General features: G+C 38.1%; 1 protein-coding gene across 1 annotated transcript; it reads right to left on the reverse strand.

The window, feature by feature from the left end:
* Window positions 1-255: 255 nt before the first annotated feature.
* LOC137943242 (protein RRC1-like) lies at window positions 256-21,409 on the reverse strand. Its single transcript, XM_068788937.1, has 18 exons — window positions 21,171-21,409; window positions 20,840-20,927; window positions 20,592-20,727; window positions 20,397-20,442; window positions 11,754-11,814; window positions 11,016-11,168; window positions 10,486-10,605; window positions 10,109-10,274; window positions 9,893-10,005; window positions 9,618-9,689; window positions 9,226-9,447; window positions 9,016-9,074; window positions 8,822-8,909; window positions 8,492-8,629; window positions 7,957-8,181; window positions 7,014-7,837; window positions 1,767-1,948; window positions 256-1,008 (listed from the first exon to the last, which is right to left on the reverse strand). The coding sequence occupies exons 2-18, from the start codon at window positions 20,912-20,914 to the stop codon at window positions 692-694; spliced, it is 2,997 nt and encodes a 998-aa protein (XP_068645038.1). The 5' UTR covers window positions 20,915-20,927; window positions 21,171-21,409; the 3' UTR covers window positions 256-691.
* Window positions 21,410-22,049: the final 640 nt, after the last annotated feature.

Here is a 22,049-nt window from a genome sequence, read left to right on the forward strand (position 1 = left end):
ATAAAGAAATGACAACTACCAGCACCAATTCATCGCCCAACAAACCTAGTTGAAGACATGGGACCACAAGTGCAGTAGCAGCAGACCAAGCATTCAAATCATACCACATATTTCAAGTCCCAGCCCATTATGGGCGATCATCAGTTACAACCCATTTTCTAGCCTTCTAGTCACCCGTCCCAAAAGAATCAAGCCTAGTGCAAAACCAAAATACCTCATACAGTAATCAATTTATGGTAAAAGAAAGTCAGTATCTTAAAGGGATTCAACTCCTGTAATTAACTCCTGAAAAGTCACAACAAGCAAAGCCATGGTCGTGACCACTTTTGCCCAACAATTTAACTACTACCCAGACACGTCATGCATGATGCCTAGGCAGACGTTAGTAACAAAACCCTATTACCAGTAGCATCAAGCTTCCTCTTTAGTTCTTACAATTTGATAAGTAACTATTGGAAGGCCAAACACCATAATAACTTGCGGATTTTCCTGGACTCTGGGAGACGTACTCCAGGCTTCACAGCTTAGAAATACACTCAATGGCAAGCATGCATTAAGTCCATTAGGCTATTGAAAATACACGCCTTTACAGTAGATCAATTAGCCATTGAAGCATGCATTACGATTCAATGGTTCTCAACTCCCACTCAGAGTCACAGGGCCAAATCTTACAGAATGTCCGTTCTCTCTTTTATTTTGCCTTCCTTCTTCTATCTCTATCCTTATCCCTCTCTCTGTCTCGGTCTCTAGACTTCTCACGATCATAATCATCTCGCTCTCTGCTCCCACTTTTCTCACGATCCCTCCCTCTTTCATAATCTGGATCATGAGTTCTGTCCTTATCATGGTGCCTATCTCTATCTCGGTCAACTTCATTTTCCCTTTCTCTGTCTCTGATTATTGACTTGTGAGGTGGACTGCGACTGTGGCTTTTGCTCCGGTGCCTTTTCCTTGACGAATCATGAGCTTCATCACGCCATTCCTTTCTTTCCTCCACAGATGTTCTCTCTGCAATTTATCAACTCCATGAGCATGCATTTATTATAAATCAACACTCTGAAAAGAGTAAGCATAATGACTAAGTCACTTCAGATAAATGGTTTCTTGAGCAAACTGGCAACCAACAGAAAAATTATGTGAAGGCATAACTTTTAGACTCAATATTTATTTTGTTACTACCTCGATCTTGGCTAACTTAAGAACTAATAAGAAGACTCTGATCTCACTTGAAGGCAGAAGTCGTATCTCAAATTGTTTCTCTTTTTTCTATCAATAACAACACACACACTACTATATGCAATGAAAACAAAATCCTTATATGATGATGACACAGAAATGCTTATACTTTTAGTGAAGTCATTAACAAACTGACAATAAGAGTAATTGCCAAAACGATAGTGCACCACAAGAGCAAAGGTTTACTTCCTAATGGGGATGACCAACAGACCAAAATTTTGATGAAATACACATTGGTAACGCAATAACTCCTGAAGGTAAGTTAGATGCATTAAGCAGAATAACTGCACCAACTCAGGAGGGTTTTGATCTCTCATTTTCCAAGTGTCTCGAATTTCCATCACTCAGCATTTTCATCTTGCATTACAGGTTTCAAAATCTGACTAGTCAAAATATCACATTTCCATCCCTCAAACATTTTCATCTGGCATTGAGTCAACACATGCCATCTATATTTCAGCCCAAAATCTGAGACCACTTACCTGATTTGCCAATACATTATAATAATTTGCTAATGTATCACCACTTACGAGAAGAGTGTTTATTTCCTCCAGGAACATCTTCAGCAGAACCAGTCAGACCAATTTCCAATTGAAGCCGTCTCCGATGAATTGAAATTTTCCTATCAATTTCCTCCAAGTTTCTGATGCCACGTTCTTCAAGAAATTCACGGTATTCCATCACAGCAACTTCTAGACGCCTCAACTTCTGCCTGCAGGATTGTGAAACCATAATAACTAATTAAACAGATATGTTATATTATGTCCCTAATCTCAGGCATAATAGGGAATTAGACCAAGTAAAACAACAGATAAGGTCTAAGATAAGCAATTGATGTCTTTTTGCCAACAAGAAAATAGTAAAGCAAAAGGAAATCCTTCTGTATCCAGACGTATGAATATGTTACTCCTATTTAGCAAAAAAATTGGATGCTATATAAGGATCATTATCCGTTACAAGATCCTAACAATTTAACATTCAAATTCTGTTATTAAATAATAATTCCACATTGATTAGTAAGTACAAAAATCTTGAGTTTATTAGCTGGAAAAGAGATTTCCTAAGTTGGTTAGTCATTTTGGGATGGGCCTTGGACCCAATTTCACATGGTATCAGAGCAGGTACTCATATGAAGGCCTACACCTAAACTGTCTACTTGTCGAGCCACAAAAGAGGGCCTACACCTAAATTATCCACTTGTATAGCCACAAAAGAGGACCTACACCTAAATTATACACTTGTAGAGTCACAAAAAAGGGCCTACATGTGAGGGGGAGTATTAAGGAATAGTTTCACATGGATTAATGAGTACAAAGATCTTGAGTTTATTAGCTGGAAAAAAAGGTTTCTTAAATTGGCTAGTCATTTTGGGATAGTCCTTGGACCCAACTTCACATCTGTAATAAAATAATACTTTCTACCCAAAGGGTTATGGAATTTTAACATAAATAGTAAATGCCATGTGAAAAAATTTCACCAACTAAGCCAAAATAGGGAGATTAAAATCCCATGCCTCCATAAAAATGCTTCAAAATTCAAAGAAAACTAGCATAATTTTTTTCAGTAAAACAAATTTGGATTGACAAGAATAAATCCTATTACCTGTGTTTACGAAATGTTTTTGTGGAGATCTATCCATTTCTAAATATCCTTGTAATTCCTCTATTTAATTTGAAATTATACTTGAACCAAAGGAATCGAGGATTTCTTGGGTTATCAAATGATACATAGTGCAATACAGTCAAAACAAGGTGTATAGTAAGAAAAAAAACTCATCTTTTCCTTGTATTTGGTCTCACATCCCGAGATCTGCAAATTCGGCAGCAGATGTGCTTGCCAAGCAGGGAGCTTCCCTGCAATCTCTTGTTGCAAGAGATCTGCTCCCTCTTCCTTTGTAAAAATTTTCTCTTGTTAATATAAATACATCTTTTTCAAAAAAAACAATGGATACCTCAGAGACAAGGAGCCCAATCAACAAATACTCTCTTTTTCCATCCCATTTTTACTTTCATTCGAGTTCCATGTTATAGTTCACAAAAGGATGACAAGAAATCATTTATTTTAACAACCCAATCACTCTTTTGACTTTGGAAAAAAAATAGCTTTTTATCAGTATACGGTTTCCTCTACACATTCATCTTTACTCATCCTTAATAGAATTAATAATTAGGATTCATGAAAAAAGGAATGCATCATGTTATGGACTCAATAAGACTGAGTCATCTACTTTACTTTTATTATTTATGTTGCTTTTAATTTCGAATTTTATTGATTTGTAATAAGACTTAAAGGTAGGGGTAGAATTGGGTTTTATAACCCTAACCTATGTTGATGTTAATCACCCTATTTAAGGGGTAAGGATTGAGAAATAAAGCAAGTTCGGAATTAGCATAAACTAGGGTAATTTAGGTTCCTTCTAGGCTCTCTATTCTAGGGTTCTTGGTGTGAACTCTCTTGGGGGTTTGCTGCATCCATTGGGGAGTCTTGAGGAGATCTTGGAAGGAAAAGGAGGAGGAATCAGCCTTCTCTTCCATGCTGCAATAGTCATCCATCTCTTCCACGAACCAGCAGTGAGGGAAGAAGGATTTGGTTGAGTCTTAGCATCAAGAAAGGGATTTTCGAGTTGCTGAATTGAAGGAGGTCTTCAAGAGGTATTTTTGTCGATCTTTTCCGAATTTAGAAGAGCTAGAGACTGCCCTCTTTACATTCAGCATTGGTAGTTGCATGAATTCAGAAACCCTACTCATTGACGTGAGGTATAAAGTGGGGTTTCATAATTGGATCCTTAAAACAGTCTCTTGCTGGAATTGGTGCATTCATAATTAAGAAAAGGAAACTCCTTTTCAAGGGGAATGAATTCAGTAAAGGGAAAGGGGTTGTTCTTGAGTAATTACAGCAAGTAAACCCTCTTCACATGAATCATAAAAGAGGGGTTTCATATCTGAGTGCTTAAACAGTCCTTTAACTTGCTGGTTGCATCTATAATTGAGAAAAGAAAACTCCTTTTCAATTATAACGTGTGAGGAAAGAAAAAGAGAGTTTCTTTTCACAAAAACGTGTTAAGAAACCCTCTAACAGTGCTGGATTCATATTCAACTCGCCGAGTTACTAGATCCATGGCTAGGGACCATAACAACTTGGTATCAGAGCAAGGTAACCCGGCAGAGAGAAGCACCAATGAATACTTTGAATTGCTTGAAAGAAAATTTGATACTGTCCTAGAGAGGTTCTCAAAAATTGATATCGATATGGAGACCTTGAAGGGAAGGATGGATAGCATGGAGAATGGTCTAACTACTGGCAAGAAATTTGCTGCATTGGAGGAGAAGTTCACTCTCAGTGTGGAAACTTTGAAAGGAAGGATGGATAGCATGGAGACTGGTCTGAGCACTGGCAAGAACCCAATTCCGGGAGACCATTCGCAGATCAGAGGGGGAGATGAGTTTACTAGACACACGAGTTTCTTGGGTCAGCAAGGATCCTTCATTCCGGGGGGACACCTCAACCAGGGGGGAGGCACTGTACCTCTCATTCCAGATCAGAGAGGAGGGGACCATTCGTATAACAGAGGGGGAGATGAATTTCCGAGACGCACGAGTTTCTTGGGACAGCAAGGACCCTTCATTCCAGGGGGACACTTCTACCAGGGGGGAGGCACTGTTCCGAGGTATACTAAAATGGAATTCCCTACTTATAATGGGTCAGAAGACCCTTTGATATGGTTGTATCGATGTGAAAAAATTTTTAGCCATCAGCGAGTGCCAACCTATGACCGAGTCAACGTAGCTGTTTTCCACTTACTAGGGGAAGCACAACTTTGGTACCAGCTAGTTGAGGTTGATAGTGAAGTGGTAGATTGGGATGAATTTAAGCGACTGTGCTCTCTCCGTTTTGGTCCTCCGGCTTACAGTATCCCTTTGGGAGATTTGGTTTTATTACGCCAAACTGGGGCCGTGGAGCAATATCAAAAATTGTTCCAGGAAAAATTAGCACGAGCCAGCAATATGGTACAAGTGGATCAGCAAGTTGCGCTATTTACAGCAGGACTGACGAAGGCCTTAAAGCTTGAGGTGGAGCTCTATGCACCTGTTGACTTATCCAGCGCTATGAATATAGCTCGTGCTTTAGAACTGCGACAGCAGGCACAGCACAGACGACCTCCAGGGTCAGGGGAGCGCATTCCTCCGAGAAACAACCCGGGTAATACTTTGACAGGGGATCCGAGATCTAGTCATCCTACAACTCCTTATATAAAAAAATTGACAAGTGCTGAGATGGCAGAACGACGGGCTAAGAATCTATGTTACAACTGTGATGAACCATATCGGGTTGGGCATCAGTGCAAAAGATTGTTTTTGATCGATAAGGTTGAAGATGAGGATATCGAGGTGACAGAGGATATGATTGAGGAAGAACCACCGGACATCTCCCTGCATGCCATTACTGGGCAGCAATCGGCCACAATTACGCAAAATGGGAGCGGCTCGACAACTTCCACCAGGTCTATCCAGCTTCCGAGCTTGAGGTCAAGCTCGATCTCCAAGGGGGGGCAGATGTTATGGACTCAATAAGACTGAGTCATCTACTTTACTTTTATTATTTATGTTGCTTTTAATTTCGAATTTTATTGATTTGTAATAAGACTTAAAGGTAGGGGTAGAATTGGGTTTTATAACCCTAACCTATGTTGATGTTAATCACCCTATTTAAGGGGTAAGGATTGAGAAATAAAGCAAGTTCGGAATTAGCATAAACTAGGGTAATTTAGGTTCCTTCTAGGCTCTCTATTCTAGGGTTCTTGTGTGAACTCTCTTGGGGGTTTGCTGCATCCATTGGGGAGTCTTTGAGGAGATCTTGGAAGGAAAAGGAGGAGGAATCAGCCTTCTCTTCCATGCTGCAATAGTCATCCATCTCTTCCACGAACCAGCAGTGAGGGAAGAAGGATTTGGTTGAGTCTTAGCATCAAGAAAGGGATTTTCGAGTTGCTGAATTGAAGGAGGTCTTCAAGAGGTATTTTTGTCTATCTTTTCCGAATTTAGAAGAGCTAGAGACTGCCCTCTTTACATTCAGCATTGGTAGTTGCATGAATTCAGAAACCCTACTCATTGACGTGAGGTATAAAGTGGGGTTTCATAATTGGATCCTTAAAACAGTCTCTTGCTGGAATTGGTGCATTCATAATTAAGAAAAGGAAACTCCTTTTCAAGGGGAATGAATTCAGTAAAGGGAAAGGGGTTGTTCTTGAGTAATTACAGCAAGTAAACCCTCTTCACATGAATCATAAAAGAGGGGTTTTCATATCTGAGTGCTTAAACAGTCCTTTAACTTGCTGGTTGCATCTATAATTGAGAAAAGGAAACTCCTTTTCAATTATAACGTGTGAGGAAAAAAAAAGAGAGTTTCTTTTCACAAAAACGTGTTAAGAAACCCTCTAACAGTGCTGGATTCATATTCAACTCGCCGAGTTACTAGATCCATGGCTAGGGACCATAACACATCATCCACTCACAGGGGAACCTTTTCCTGCATCATGTACTAATATATATTTTAATGTTACCAAATAGTGTAACACAAGTTTTGTGCAACTGAAAACTTTTTAGACAATCAGTTGTTATGAAACATATTGAATTTTAATCTCATATAAGAATGACAATGCACTTTTCAAAAATAATGCACCAAAAAACAGTGGAACTACAATCCACATTTGTCCAGATGAGTACTTCAAAGTGTAGACGAATAATGCCTACAAAAATATCAGTTCATGGGTACAAGACTACCTGTGTTCTTCATTCATGCTACCATCCGGGTACACAGAAGGAGCAATAATAGCATTTGTTGCCACTTCCTGCTCGGTCTTACTGAGACCATCAGCTGCATTTTCACTACCAGAGGATGAGTAGCCTAAGCCCAGACCATGCCCACCTCTCCTATCTTCATCATCACTGCCATCATCCTCACAGGCCCACTTAGAAGCAGGCAGGACAGAATCATTTTTTTCTTTCCTACTTGTGAAAACTTTCAGTTCAGGCGGTGGAATTGCAAGAGTGTGAGCCAATGAAGCAGTGGTATTAGAAATTTTCCCCTCTGATTTTGTCCCTTCATCTGCATACTGATTCCACCCTGATGAATCCACAGGCTTCCCTGCAGAGCTGGTCTCTTTATGAACAACGTTATTTGCATATTTACCAGAATTAGACTGGCTTTGCCCATATCTTACATTATCATTGCGGTCATAGCTTCTCTGTTTTTCTGCTTCTTCAAGATTAAGCAATCTTGCAACCATAATTTCTCGACCACCACATAAAGAGAGCCCATTAAGTCTGCAGCGCCTTTCAAGCTCCGCTAGGGGAAGACTTAACAGCTCCCTCATGGCTGCATTCTTTCCCATTGCCAAAGCTGCATCTTGGTTAGGTTTGCTCATATTACCAGAATCCTCAGAGCTGGTCTTGTTTTCTATTTCTGGGGCATCTCCACATAGAGAATGATATGGAAGGACGCCTGAATTCCCAGATCGAAGAAAAGTTGATCGGAGTCCATTTACATATGCATCTGAAAAAAGAAACCAGTCTGCCCACACCTGGAGGACCTTAAGAACTCTTTCCTACATAATTTCATGAACAATGTTGCAGCAATTTAAAATCCACATAGAAAATTGATGTGCATGTCAATGCAATACCATTCTCCGTGGAAGGTTAATGGAATACCACAATTTCTAGGTACCTTAAGGGCCTCGGCAGTGATTCTTCCCGTGATGCTTCTATACAAGTCATTGAAACTCTCCATTAAGTCAGGAAGTGTAGTTTCAAATTTTGTGCGGTATGCAGATGCATTTTTCACAGGGGCACTACTGTTGTGAAGGATGTCCGATACAAGCATTAGCCTAGCAACTTTTGTTGGTATGGGGGTCTCTTTAAGTGTCAAAGATTCTGTAAGAACCTCAACCACCTGCAAAATACAAGAAATTGGTAATAAACATAATCAGTAATGAACTAGACAAATCACCTCGACATGAAGGATGTGAGGTCAGGCACTGTGTATTAAAAGCAATTGTAATGACTATTGAATCTCGTCCTATAGAAACCTGAAAACTTCCAGGTCCAAATCTCCAATATATAAGTTTCCCTATGAAAAGACACTTTAGATGCAGTTGCCTAACACAAATTGGGTATCTACCTTTTCACAGTGAGATTGATCATACAGCAAAACAACAGATATCGTTTCACTAAAAGGAAATTTCAATATACACTAAAATTACCTCTCCAGCTGCATCAGCATTATCTAATGCAAATCCCATCGCTTCTTTTATTTGGCTCCTTTCTAAAGTCAGAGCCCTCAGCATGTCCTCAAACTCATCTCGCTGTTTATCAGTCAGCGTACGTTCCAACTCCACTCGCTGAACAGCAAGACAGTAAATCATAAAGGTTGGATGAGAAAAAATCAACACAACAAAAATTTGTGTAGCTGATTATAGAAAAGAAGAAAAATTTGGGAGGATAATCTATTAATAAGATAAGTATACTTTTTCCAAAAATAATACCTAGGAGAATCACTAATGCCCAAACAAAAGTCACCTAAAACTACTTACCCTGCTTCTTCCAGCTGCAAATGTAGCATTGCCGGAATCTTTCTCATGCTCAGGACTTCTAACTGTAGGTAGAAGAGGCGGGATCCATCTAGGAGAGATCATAGGCACAGCATCAATCAAGTAAGGGATCAAAATTTGAAGAGAAATTATAAAAATTATGAGTGATGAGGTTGAATCTCCTGAAAGGTAATTACCTCCCACTTCCAGTTATCATGATGAATGGTTCAATCCGCCATCTCTGAAGTGTATCCCCCTGTCAAACGACCGGAAGCAATTGTAAATGAAAAGACATGCAACACAATTTTTACTTGTTTCTTTTCTTTTCAGATTCCTTCTTGAAGAAAACATTGGATAACCTTTGGAAAACTAAAGATCTGTTTCCAGTCTTCATGATATTCAAATACCTGTGCAAAGGAGTAAAGCCTCCACACATAGTAAGTATGCTCTTTGGATCCAAGCTCAAACAAGAAACTAAAAAGTGGATTCCCACGACCCCTCTCCATAATTGCTTGTTCAAAAGCACATCCACCATCAAGGACATGAAGAGCCATAGTATCAATTACATGGCGGAGGTGACCATCCTCAGGGGGATTAACCATTATATCAGGAACATTTGGTGTAAGTACCTGTCAACAAATTGTTGAAGCACCAGGAACACACATATCTCAGTCATTAGAAAACCAGAATAGAATCTAGTCAGTTAATTAAGAAGATAAGACAAACTACAGAAAATATACTTAATGAAATTTTTTTTAAGTTGCAACAACTAGAGCCATAAAGGAAGCAATTGACTTACCAACTCAGAGCTTTGGTTTGTCACTGAAGCAACTGGAGGTGCATCCGGGCCAGACAAGATCACAGTTTCACCCTGTCAGATAAGCATTCAACAACCTCTTGTTACTAATCAAATAAACAGATTTACAACACTCTCACTTCAGATTCTGGGAACTAGCATTTCTACTGATTACTCAGACATGGAAACCTTGAGTATCCACCCTAGGATATTAAAAAAAGAAGCAGAAAGACAGAGTGATTTAGCTTTACAAGAAACAATTGGAGACATTAACCAACCTCTTTACTCCTAATTGCCATATGCCCAGGTGGGGGGGCAGGTAGGGCTTGTGCTGGAAGAGAAACAGATTTACCCCACCCAATCTTCAATTCATACTCATAAACAACAACCCCTGGAAATATTAAATTTCTAAATAAGAACTCTTTTCAAAAGGCACTCTAACAGCCTATAATATAGAGATTGAGCAATGTCATTAGTAAGAAAGATCCTCATACCTTGCATTTCATCCTTTGCTGCCTGCCCATCTGCTCTATTCATGAAAGCAACAAAACCACAATTCCTCTGTCGCCGTCGCTCCTCTTCAGTTCGAGGCCACATTATCTTGACACTGGCGATAGGGCCAAATCGACCAAATGTCCTCAAAAGAAAATTCTCATCAACCTGGCATGACACGGGATAAGATATTAGGGAAAAAAACTATCTAAAACAGTATCATAAAAGATACATAACAATTTTGCAAACAAGACAATTTTTTTTTTTTGAGAGAGGGTGTGGCGCGATTTGATCTCGCGACCTGAAACACCTGATGTACAGAGAATACCACTAGACCAAACGGCCTCAGCAAACAAGACAATTTAAAACCAAAATTCACCTGGGGTGAGAGATTTCCAACATAAAGATTAGTTGTTTGTGGATCCCCATCATCAAACGATCCAGGAAGCTTACCACTAGGATCGAAGTCATCTGGCGGCTCATCAAAATGACTCGCCGGCTGCACAAAATGGCAGTTTCAGGTTCTCAAAGCTTTAAATTCCATTAAAACACATAAAGTCAAAGTAAATATTGTGTACGTGTATATAAGATGTTGTAGAAGATGAATGCTCTTCTAGATATAATGAGAATTATATTAAAGGGAAAGAAAACAAATACACAATAATTACCTCACATGTTAAATGTGAGGGTCACACATTAAATTCCACAATTGGGATCTATAAATGGATGCTCAACGATAGAAATGAATAAAGTAGCTTAGTTTTTGGATAAATTATTCATTGAATTAGTAAACCTCATGAGGTGCACTACCCATGGAAAGGTGGCTCAAATCATACCACTTGGTGTGGTAATCATCCACTAATGAAGATTCCAACGGACAACAAAAAATAGCTATCGATCCATTAATACCAATGAGTGTTCACTGTGGCGGCTCTCACGCCAATGGTCACGTTCATGATTGCGTTTCTCCCTCATCTCTTGTTCAAGCTTCAGCTCTTCCATAAAATGGTCTATGTTCCGTGACTTCCCTTTCTCCCTCTCTTTTGGCTTCTCCTCCTCCTTCTGCAAGTTATAGTACACCAAATTAAAGAAAAATAAGATATTTATCTCCAGAAAAATCAAATTATTACAATTTAAGACAAATTGATAAATTTAGAAAAGGAAAAGTGAAACCCCACCATTTAAATCCATGTTCATGGATGGAAACCAGTAACTAAGATTAGCACTATTGAGTCAGAAAACTGATGAGTTAATGAGCCAAAAAATCCGTTCAAGTAATAAAGATTGAGAAAAAAAAGCAAGCGGGAAAAAGAAACTCTTCAATGTAGACTTAAAACCAAAGTTTGAGACTCACGTAATCATCCTCTTCAGGTTAACCTAGGATTTTTATTTTTATTTTAAATGATGTTAACCCAGGATTTTTAAGTCATAGGATTGACAGAAAGGGGGGAAAGTGTAGCAGCCAAAAGAAAAAGGCAGCGTATACTTAAATGAAGAAGGGCATGGATACTCAGAGAATAAAAATATCATTAAAGAAGAGCTAAAGCAGCAAAAAGAGAATTATAGAATCAGTAAATAAATTAATCAATAAATGGAAATATGTAACAGCCATCAAAAGGTAAAAGATTGTAAGAAACAGAATCTAACCTTCTTCTCAGAGTCCCTTCCTTTAGCACCCATAGGAGGAGGTATAAAAGATGGCACATACCTGAAAAGTAGGTAAAATTTTTTTTATTAACTCAAAAACTTTGGAAGAACAAAAAGCAAAATTCAGAACAATATTTACATCAAACTTTTAGAGTTTCAAAGAGCATGCAAGAACACTATATTCATATCTTTTTTAATGGAAACCACATGTATTTATAAGACATGTGTTGGAAAATATATCTCTGGCGGTAGTTTGGACATTTGATACTTTAAGTAGTTATTTCCCTCTTCCTATAAATTGTAATCTAGGTTAGCATGTTTGAGTACTGTCTTTGTCTTTTTCTTTGTTTTTAGGAAGGTGAAATTTTATTCCAAAGCCCAGAGGCAAGAAAACAAAACTTAGGAGGTGGGTCCCCTTGCAATGAGGGATTGGAGGGAGACTTCTTGCATAGGTGAAGACTCACCCAATAGATTGGCTGATCTCGGTGCACTGCTCCAAAAATGAGAAAACTCCGCAGCAATGTCCATGATTTCAAGAAAGGATCACCAATGCCTCCAAGGAGGCTCGACTATTTTGGTGTACTAACTGATGACCATGCTTGAACCTTGAGCTCCCACGGAATTTTTTACTAAGAGCATAACACTGTCAAAGAACTTGAAGTTTAGTAGCGGTGGAATCCACACTTCCAATTGGCCCTGAATAGGAAGCAATGGTAACCCACTTCTGATTTTTGAAAACATCACCAATCCCCTATGGACTTGGCTTTCCAGGAGCACTCCCCTGGAAGTTTAATTTGATGACACCCCGGAGGGGGGGGGGGAAGGGGTGGACATCTAAGCAACCAACCTCCAGTTATTTCTAACTGTGCCCCCAACTGAGACACTGAAACTTCCAGTTAACTATCCAGGCCTGAACAGCTCCAGAAATACCCACAATCACCCTCTCCAGACGGCTACAATTGTCCTAAAGTATCGCCTGTTCCATTCAAGCGAAGGCACATGATCAACGAAGGCAAAAAACAGCAATCTGACAATTTTTGGGAGGCAGATTCCTTTCACCATTTGAGAAGATCTGGTAAGTCACAAGGTAAGGTAAGCAAATATGGATTCCTATCTTGTTTATGAAAAGCATCCATGTATTCCAAGTGAAAGGGCACTGGATCAGCAAATGGCGCGCACCTTCATCTTCACTTCCACACAAAGTGCAAATGCTGTCGCCAATGTTCACTCCTCTTTGTCGTTGTCAACGTGAAAAGTTTTACACACGATTGCACTCAAATGAAGAATCTGATCTTTGGTAGGGCAGATAATTTCCAGTCGCAAGCTGCTGCATGCTTTTTAGTATTATCCCATCCTTTCAACGTATTGGAGGCAAAAAACCACTAAAAAATCACCACTTTTTTACGTAGTTCAAAATTATCTTATCATTTGTCTGACTTCTAAACCTGATCCCATCCAGCTGCAAAGAGTCTACTAATCTCTCCTGCTTCATTATCATTTAAGCCTCTCCATATGTGAAAGTCCAAGCCAGCCGTGTGACTGTCCGATCTCCTAGTGCCGACAACTAACAGAGAGTGGTTCATAGAGAGATTGAAGATCAACAGGTGAGTACTCTGGAAGCATCCTTCCCCAGCCACCAATGAACCCAAAACTGAATTCCCTTTCCCCACATAACTTAATCTTCTTTTTCAATTTCTGAAGCAGTGGAAAGAGAGGTCTGCAAATGGCCGCAATCCCTCCTTCAGCCACGAGTCTCCTCTCGCATGCCTAACTTCCTGACCACCATCCGTCTCACTTTCTTGCAAATATTATAACACTATAACCGCTTTAGAAGCTGAGTGTAATTAGATTCCTAATTAGTCCTCATTCCCAGTCCCCCTAACTGTTTAGGTTCACATACCTCTGTCCAGTTCACTAAGTGGTGTATAAGCACTGCCTTTATATTCCACATCTTATACTTTATATTGACATGGAAGAGGGCCATTTTTGTCTTTTTACGTAATTCACTTTAGTCACTAATAAAATCAGGTTATGGTCAAGATTGACACCTAAACACACTGTGCTCTTGTCCGACAGTGTTATTCTCCTTCTCTTCTCTCACTTCTTTCTTTCTCCCCTTAAATCTTTTTGTTCTGATTTCCACATGGTATCTGAGAAATAAGACCTAATTTGACGAAGTTTTTCCTCACTCTACACCCTGCCCTAAGCTGCATTAATTTCCAGCAAGGTAAAAATTGGATTTTTCAGCTAAGGAACTTCTAGGCAGATTCTTCTCTCTTCTTGTGTCATAAAAAAATCGTCAATGGCTTCTTGTGTTGTTCAATCAGTTTTTCTTCTGCCTTCAGTGGATTATTATGCTGCCCTTAGGGCATACTTTGTGTCTGCACAGATTCACCAGGTCAGTCTGGTTGGTTAACTTGATAAAGTGGGGTCGGTTATACTGTGATTTTCAGAATAGAAGAACTTTAACATGTTTTTGGAAGAGCTAGTTTGATTCTGAGTGCTGCTTTTTACAGAAACAAAGTAGTTGTCAAGAGAATAGAGACACAGTCTATGTAGATTGGCTCTCTTTTTATTGTTGGGGGATTAGGTGTGTGCTATGTGGTCTTTAGCATCATAAGGTGGCTAATGAAGCGAAAATGATCACTACAGATGAAAATTCAGAGAGTTCTGATCTTAAGGACTCCTCAACTATTCAGATTACAAACCTTAAGTTGATCAATACTTTATTTTTCAGGTCTAGATCTGTCATATGTTGTTAGGGGCTAAAAAAACTAGCATATCTTCAAGAGAACCCACCAAACCCATGACTGAAGAATGTTCTAGGTTATGACATTGTTAGTGAACAACGTGGAACCTAATATTAATAGCCAAATTATATATACCGCTAAAGACATGTGGATATCCATTCGGTATAAATGTTCTCACAGGAGAATAATCTTTCTAGGGTGTATGAACTGTAACGTGTACACCAATTTTTTTCAATATGGAAAGGGGCAATAAGAGTCACCTTTAGCAAACTGAGAGGGGTATTGCAGGAAATTAGTGTTTACCATCCTTTTACCAATGATGAGGGAGAATTGCATATAAAAGAAAGAGAGATCTATGTAGGTAGATTTCTCCATGGGTTAGAACTAGAATATGATGCAATCCTTGCACAAATGCTAGTTGATGCAAAGGTTCCTACCCTTGGAAAATGTCTAATCTACAATAATATGAGGAGAAAGTGCCATTAACCTGGTCTTAATCAGTTGGCCAAAAGTACTGATGTCTCAGCCCTGTGAACATACCCCGCAACTAGAACAAAATCGATGGATCTTGATGACATGTGGGTAGAGGTAGAAGTAGAGGGGCTGAGTCAGAGGAGGATGTGGAGCCAAGAAGTGTGTCCACTGTAGACAAACCAACCATCTTTTGGATATATGCTTGGTTAAGTTCAAAAAACTAGCATGGGTTAATTCAAGTGTTCAAGAAAACATCGGGTTGATTGTGGGAAGTGAAGTGGAATCAGAGGCTGGAATTAAGGATGAAATACAAAAGCTGACGCAGAAATTAGAACAGATGTCGCCTCCTCGTCTACTGCTCAGCCTGGTCCTCATCATCAACAAATGCCACTCTAGCCCTCTCAGGTATGCCTGCATTTCATGCATCTGCTAGCACTAAATGGGTCATTGATCTATCACATGATAGGTACCTCCTTTCATTTTTCATCTTTTACTAAATTTGTGCTAGCATATGGATCCACATCCTACATTTGTGTAACAAATGCCACATAACCTATATCATTACCTTCAGATCAGTATGTTCCTAAGTTTCCAGTGAACTAACTTTCAGTTAGCTATCTTATGAAACACCTAAAATATTCTATCACCTTCTTTCTATCCGTTTATATGTTTGAAGACCTCAAATAAGGAGGACGATTGTGGCAGATGTAATCGAAGAGGGCTACACTATTAAGAAGACATTTCTGGACAAAATCCTATGGCACTATGAGTTGAGACATCCACCTACCAGCAGCATCTGCCTTTGAGGTATCCCTCACCAGCTAAGCTTCGTCAACTCCTCCCTTCTGTAAACGCGTCTTTGTCATTTGACAATGGAGAAGATCAACTTGTAAAGCACCATAGGTCGTCATTTCAGTCTAGTGTTAGTCAAAGAAGCTCCTCCCCATTTGAACTAGTCTATTCAAATTAAAAATAATGATTTTTTTATATACACAAAAATTCAAGATTTCTGGTTTCTTCGGGGACTTTGTGGTTTTAAATATTTCTTTTGTTCATTGCTGATTTTAATACTCACATGGGTGTATCCTCTGAAAGACAATATGAAGTATATGAAGTATTTGAAGTATTTTTTTAATTTTTATAGAAATTTTTTATCTAAACAAACATTGGCACTCATTCAAATAATGGTCTAGAATTCGTTAATCTTCATTTTTCTTCTTTCTATAATTCAAATAGCAGAATCCACCAGAATCCACCAAATCTCGTGTGTGTACACCACACAACAAACTAGGGATACTAAGAGAAGAAATGAGTAATTGTTTGATGTGGCTCATACCATGCTTTTCCACATATGCATCCTTAAAGAAATTTTGGTGGGATGTTGTTTTTTAATTACCTTTTTCATTAATCGTATGCCTTCATCAGTTCTAGGAAGTTAAATTCCAATACGTATGTTGAAACCTAAACATAACCAATTTGAGTTAAGTCCTTGAGCGTTTGGTTTGGATTGTTTTGAGCATATCCTTGGTTACTCTATAGACAAATAGTCTCCCAAATTATGAATTGTCATTATTGGGAACCTAAACATAATTAATTTGGGTTAAGTACTTGAGCGGTTGGTTCGGATTGTTTGTACATATCCTTGGTTACTCTATAAACAAATAGTCTCCCAAATTATGAACTGTCATTTATTGGACCTAAACATAATCAATTTGAGTTTAGTCCTTCAACGTTTGGTTCAGATGGTTTTGTGCATATACTTGGTTACTCTATAGACAAATAATCTCCCAAATTATGAACTGTCATTTATTGGTTAATGATGTAAGCAAAAAGGGTATTATGATACCAAATCAAGGAAAATGTTATAACACACTTTGTTAACAACTCCTTTCTTCTCCTTGATGGATGTGCCTCCTGAAGAGTTTGACATCCATGAGCTTGGACCATTACTTGTTTCGCAACAAACCAAGTACTTGCAAGCCTAATTAACAAGTGGACGAGCCTCTACAAGTATACCAGCACAAGAAAGCAAGAATTTCAACAAATAAAGCTCCTCTACAGGAAGACATCATGCTAGTTGTTCAATCCTCTTCTCTATCCCCACCATCTCCACCTGCATCTAAGGATCCTCCAGAAAATGTTGTACACATATTAATTGCATTTTGAAAAGGGGTTTAGTCCCATCTCGCAATAAGTGTCCCATGATTTTCTAACTCCCACATATAAATCCTGTTATATCCATTTCTTGTATCACTATTCCCAAGTCCTTGTAATAAGCCTTGAATTTTCCAAGGTGAAAAAAGGTGATGGATGAAACAATGTGAGCCTTAGTATCATGAGAGATTGAGAGATGGGGCTGCAATGGTTGCATGTAGGTGGGGGTGTACTATCAAGAATGATCCCGATGGACCTATAGAAAGGTATATGGCCAGGTTGTTAGGTAAAGGGTATACACAAACTTAAGGACCCGATATTTTTGAAACCTCTCTCCTAGCACAACTTAGTTCTATTCGAATATTAGTTCTATTCAAGAATGTCTTTCATTATGGTGATTTCAAAGAGAGAGCATATGGAACAACCCCCTGAATATATTATACATGGGAAGAAAAAGAAGGTATATAAACTCAACAAGGCAATCTATATATCAAAATAGAACCTAAGAGCATGGTTTGCGAAATATAGTAAAGTGGTCACATCATTGGATTCGTGCGTAACCATTATGACCATTTGGTGTTTGTGCTTAAACGAGATATAGAGTAGAGGTTTTCATTGTATATGTAGTAAATGACACAATCATCTCTTGCCATAATTTGAATGGTATGGAAGAGGTGAAGAATCATCTAAGGGACATTTTCAAACCAAGGATTAGGACAATTAAATAATTTTCTGAGATTTGTAGTGGCGAGAAGCAGGATTGATATTGTTCTACCGCAAAGGAAGTATGTCAAAGATATGTGACAAGAGTATGGACTTCTAGGAGCTCAACCAATTGAGATGCCCATGGATCCTAATTCGAGCCTCGATGATGACCAAAGTCTTGTTTTTAGAATATGAAACTCAATACAGAAGACTAGTTGGACATGCTACTATAACACGGCCAAACATTTCATATGTTGTAGGTGTTGTAAGTCAGTATAGGGAGACATAGAGGGAGGTACACTTAAAAGGCAGTCTAGAAAATCTTGAGGTATTTGAAAAGTGTGCCTGGTATAGGGCTACCTTATAAGTCTCATGGGCATCCAGATATCAAGCGATTTCCATATGCAAATTATGCTAGATCAAAGGTGGATAGAAAGTTGACTACAAGATACTATGCTTTTGTTGGTGATAATTTAGTGTCTTAGAAGAATAAACAAATTAAGTGTAGAAGTTGAGTATTGAACAATGGCTCACACCGTGTCAACTAATGAGGGTGAAATGATGTTGGTGGAATTTGGTTTTGATGATAAAAACCCATGGTTATGGCATACAATAATCATGGGATAACAATTATTACAAGTAACCCTGTGTATGTGTCTCATGATTGAACTAAGCATAATGAGGTGAATTGCCACTTATTTGTGGTACAGTAATGAGCAACAAAATTGTCTACATAAGTAAGGTCTACTAATCAACTTGGTGATATCTTTGCTAAAGCTCTTGTAAAGTGAATCATTGTGTCATTTTGTACAAGCTAGAGCTTCTTGATATATACACTCCAACTTGAAGGGGAGTGTTAGAAAAAGTAACCCTAGCGGTAGTTTGGATCTTTCATACTCAAGTAGTTGTCTACCTCTTCCTCTAAGTTGTAATCTAGGATAGTACTAATGTAGCACTACCTTTATTTTCTTCATCTTATACTTTACATTAACGTGTAAGGGTGGAGGGACGTTTTTGTATTTTTGACATAATTCACCAATAAAAGCAGGTAGCAGTTGAGATTGGCACCTAATGAGACTCTACTCTTCTACAGCAGTTTTCTTCTCCTTCTGTCATCTCGCTTGTTTCTCTTTCTTTCTCTCTTAAATCGTTTTGGTTCTATTTCCAACAACATGCTTATATAATTTTCTTGAGAATTACCATGACCAGTAAGAAAATAAAAAGCAAGCCAAAAAGCCTTTTACAGACATCACACACAGGAGACAAAATCAGATTTTGCAGGCTTTCAGAAACACTCAATAGCTGAGGTCAAATAAAATATGAAGAACATCAGCAAAGACATTGAAAACGCCTCAAAAAGCCCAGCAGCCCTATGGAAGTGACTAGCATCTCCAAGCTCAAAGATAAACTAAACAAGTCCCCACAGCCCACTTTTGATGTGAGCAGTAATCAAACATGAAAATAATCCAACTGAGAGTTCACACAAGGTCCAACTTCCACTAATATTCAGACATATATTTAATTGTCTGCATCCAAAAGCCAGAAAGAAGCCATGGACAACACCCACAGAAAGTTGCCATCAATTATCATAGACTTAACTCCATATATGGGTGTATATGTACATGTATATATGTTTTTAGAATAAACATATATATTTTTTAATTAAAAATATGTATATACATACTTATACATACATTTATATACATATACATGTTAACATAAAAATAACAAAACTTCATGAAAAATAAGCTACTCGGAGATTCCTTCCTGTAAATCGTGCCTCTAGCAGAGAGCCCAGACAATCTAGAACCCTTATTTATTAATTTTGCCACAAAGAAGCAATCAAATTTGGATTTTATTATCCATCCATTCAACCAGATTCTTCTTTTATTTTTTAACACCCCATTCAATAAGATTCTTAGTTTTAAGATCATGATGATGATGATGATAATAGTAATTACACCATTCATGATGAAGTGGTGAAAACAATAATAATAGAATAACATATAGAATCATTTAATGCAAGTGGCAATGTCTTTTTGCCTATACAAGTGACAAGGACTATAACAATTTAACATTCTTTTTGCATGTCAACTGAAACAAATTGCACAGTTTGAACCTTTTTAATGTGAGGCCTCCTTTGGCATCACATAAAGAACACTCTCTTAGGTCAATGGGTAAGTGCAACAACCAACATATGGAATACCGTATCCCTTCCCCTCATTAGCATGCTTAAATCAGTGATCATCCATCTCATTCTCACGGATTATCTCAATTGTACAACAGAATACATAAATATGAAACAAACGCAACTATCCATCTACTTAGCATTTGCATTATTTCGGGTTTTTGTCATTACTGAGATGAAAAACCCAAGCCCCATAAGACAGACAGCATTATGTGCCACCTCAAAGCAACAAGTTAACGCTGTTAAAGTTTAATAAATGAAAATAATGTTCTTCTTTTAAGTGAAAGTTGTAAGTTCCTTTGACCTTAAAGTGGAATGTGATTAAACAACAAAATTTCATCTTAAAAAAACCAGTAAGCACATTTCATTTACCTAGTTCCCTTCTTTGGAACGCTTACCCCTTCTTTGGAATTTCCACCTGCCATCGTTGAATAAATAGAAACGCCCACATTTTTAATAATGTGCCTCATAAAAGTAAGAACTCGAATATCCATCGAGAACAAAAACAAAGGAAGCAATTCTTTCCGAAAGAGAACAAAAGGAAGGAACAACTTTCTTAAAACTGACCTCCAGAATCAGCCTTCAGCCTTTCATTTGGGTTAATAGTTCCTCCTCTAACAAATGCCTTCGAACCAGGTGCGTTATCTCCTTGGAACGACTCAACAAACTCAGCATACAATCGAGCAGTTTCATCCTCTGCTCTCTGCAGAAGTAACACGAATGAATCACACCCAACCATGCCCAGTTGGCCTCTGTGGCCCAAAAAATATAACTAAAAACAATATGAATCATAAATTTAAAAAAAAAAAAACGACCTTCTTTTTCGCCTCCTCCTCTTCTCTGTGTTTCTGAAAAGGAGTTTTCTTCCGTGTGACTGAGAATGAATTCATTTCCTCATTAACACTACAAAAGCCACAAACACTTAACACCTCAATATACACCCTTCCATACACGGAACGCAAAGCATTCGAATCAAACAGTCCTGAATTAATTCCTAAAACCCATCCAAAAACCACTAATGTGAAACAATAAAAGGATATAAGAAAAAGAAAATAAGAGGGAAGAGAAGGAAGAAGAACTACATCCATTTAGGTCCAACAGTGTTCAAAATTATTATCCGATGAATGGTGGGAGAAGAACACTCACCTGAGATTCTCCTGTTGAAGATTGGAAGCAGTGATTCAGAGAGGACCCACGATTGATATGCTATTGGGTCAGTTTGCAGTCATAGAAGCGGCAGGAAAAAAAATTGTGCGCAGAGGACGAATATTGTTAGCCCGGGAAAAAAGGGCGAAAGGGCGAGTAACAGCAGTCGCCGGAAGTCAGCTAGGAATGGAAGTCCGGGCTTGGGCAAAGAGGGGACGAAGGAGGTCGGCAAGGCACCCTCGGGGCTCGTTCTCTGAGAAAAAAAGTAGCTTCGATAAGCAAGTTTTGGTCTATTTCACAAATAAATTTGTCAAAGAGGACTTGAAGTTCAGTGAATTTGAAGAGAGGACGTAGATGATAAATTGTAGTGATTGTATTATTATAACTCCCACATAATGGGAATTCGATATTTTAAAATTGCAGTAAGAAAAATTAAGATAAGTCTTTAATTTTTCCTTGCAAAAACCAATAATTCAAAAGAATAAATGCAATAATCCTTATTACATTTAAAATTCAAAAGAAACATTGTTGAGATGATTCTTGAAATAAGCTTTTGAAAAAATTTAAATTTAAAACTATTAAAATGACTAAATCTAGGATAAAGATGTTAAATATAGAAAAAATAAAATATAATAGGAAACAAGATGTAAATTTTTTATATATGAGATAACAAATGAAGCTCCACCTCCTCCTTGCATAAATAAAATAAATAAATAAATAAATAACAATTTAAAATAAAAGATAAGCAAACTTCAATTGAGAGTTTCAGAGTCGAACAAGTGTCCGAAGAATTCATGAGCAATGAGAGTCACAACTCTTTGTTATCTTTTACACTATTCGTGGTTCGTTAATATATTTTGTAGCATTTATACAAATAAT

The sequence above is a fragment of the Aristolochia californica genome, unplaced genomic scaffold (genome assembly GCF_029961685.1).
Source record: "Aristolochia californica isolate CCGP_79_NKW_82.1479 unplaced genomic scaffold, dmAriCali1.0.hap1 SCAF_10, whole genome shotgun sequence".
Lineage (NCBI taxonomy): Eukaryota > Viridiplantae > Streptophyta > Magnoliopsida > Piperales > Aristolochiaceae > Aristolochia > Aristolochia californica.

What these genes read in the sequence shown, in the direction of transcription:
- LOC137943242 (XM_068788937.1), bottom strand. Translation starts at nt 20,914, where the DNA reads ATGAATTCATTCTCAGTCACACGGAAGAAAACTCCTTTTCAGAAACAC. An exon ending in AGGAGGAGGCGAAAAAGAAG is followed by an intron (nt 20,728 to 20,839) that starts GTCGTTTTTTTT and finishes TTACTTCTGCAG; the next exon opens with AGAGCAGAGGATGAAACTGC. An exon ending in GAAGGGACTCTGAGAAGAAG is followed by an intron (nt 11,169 to 11,753) that starts GTTAGATTCTGT and finishes TATAACTTGCAG; the next exon opens with AAGGAGGAGGAGAAGCCAAA.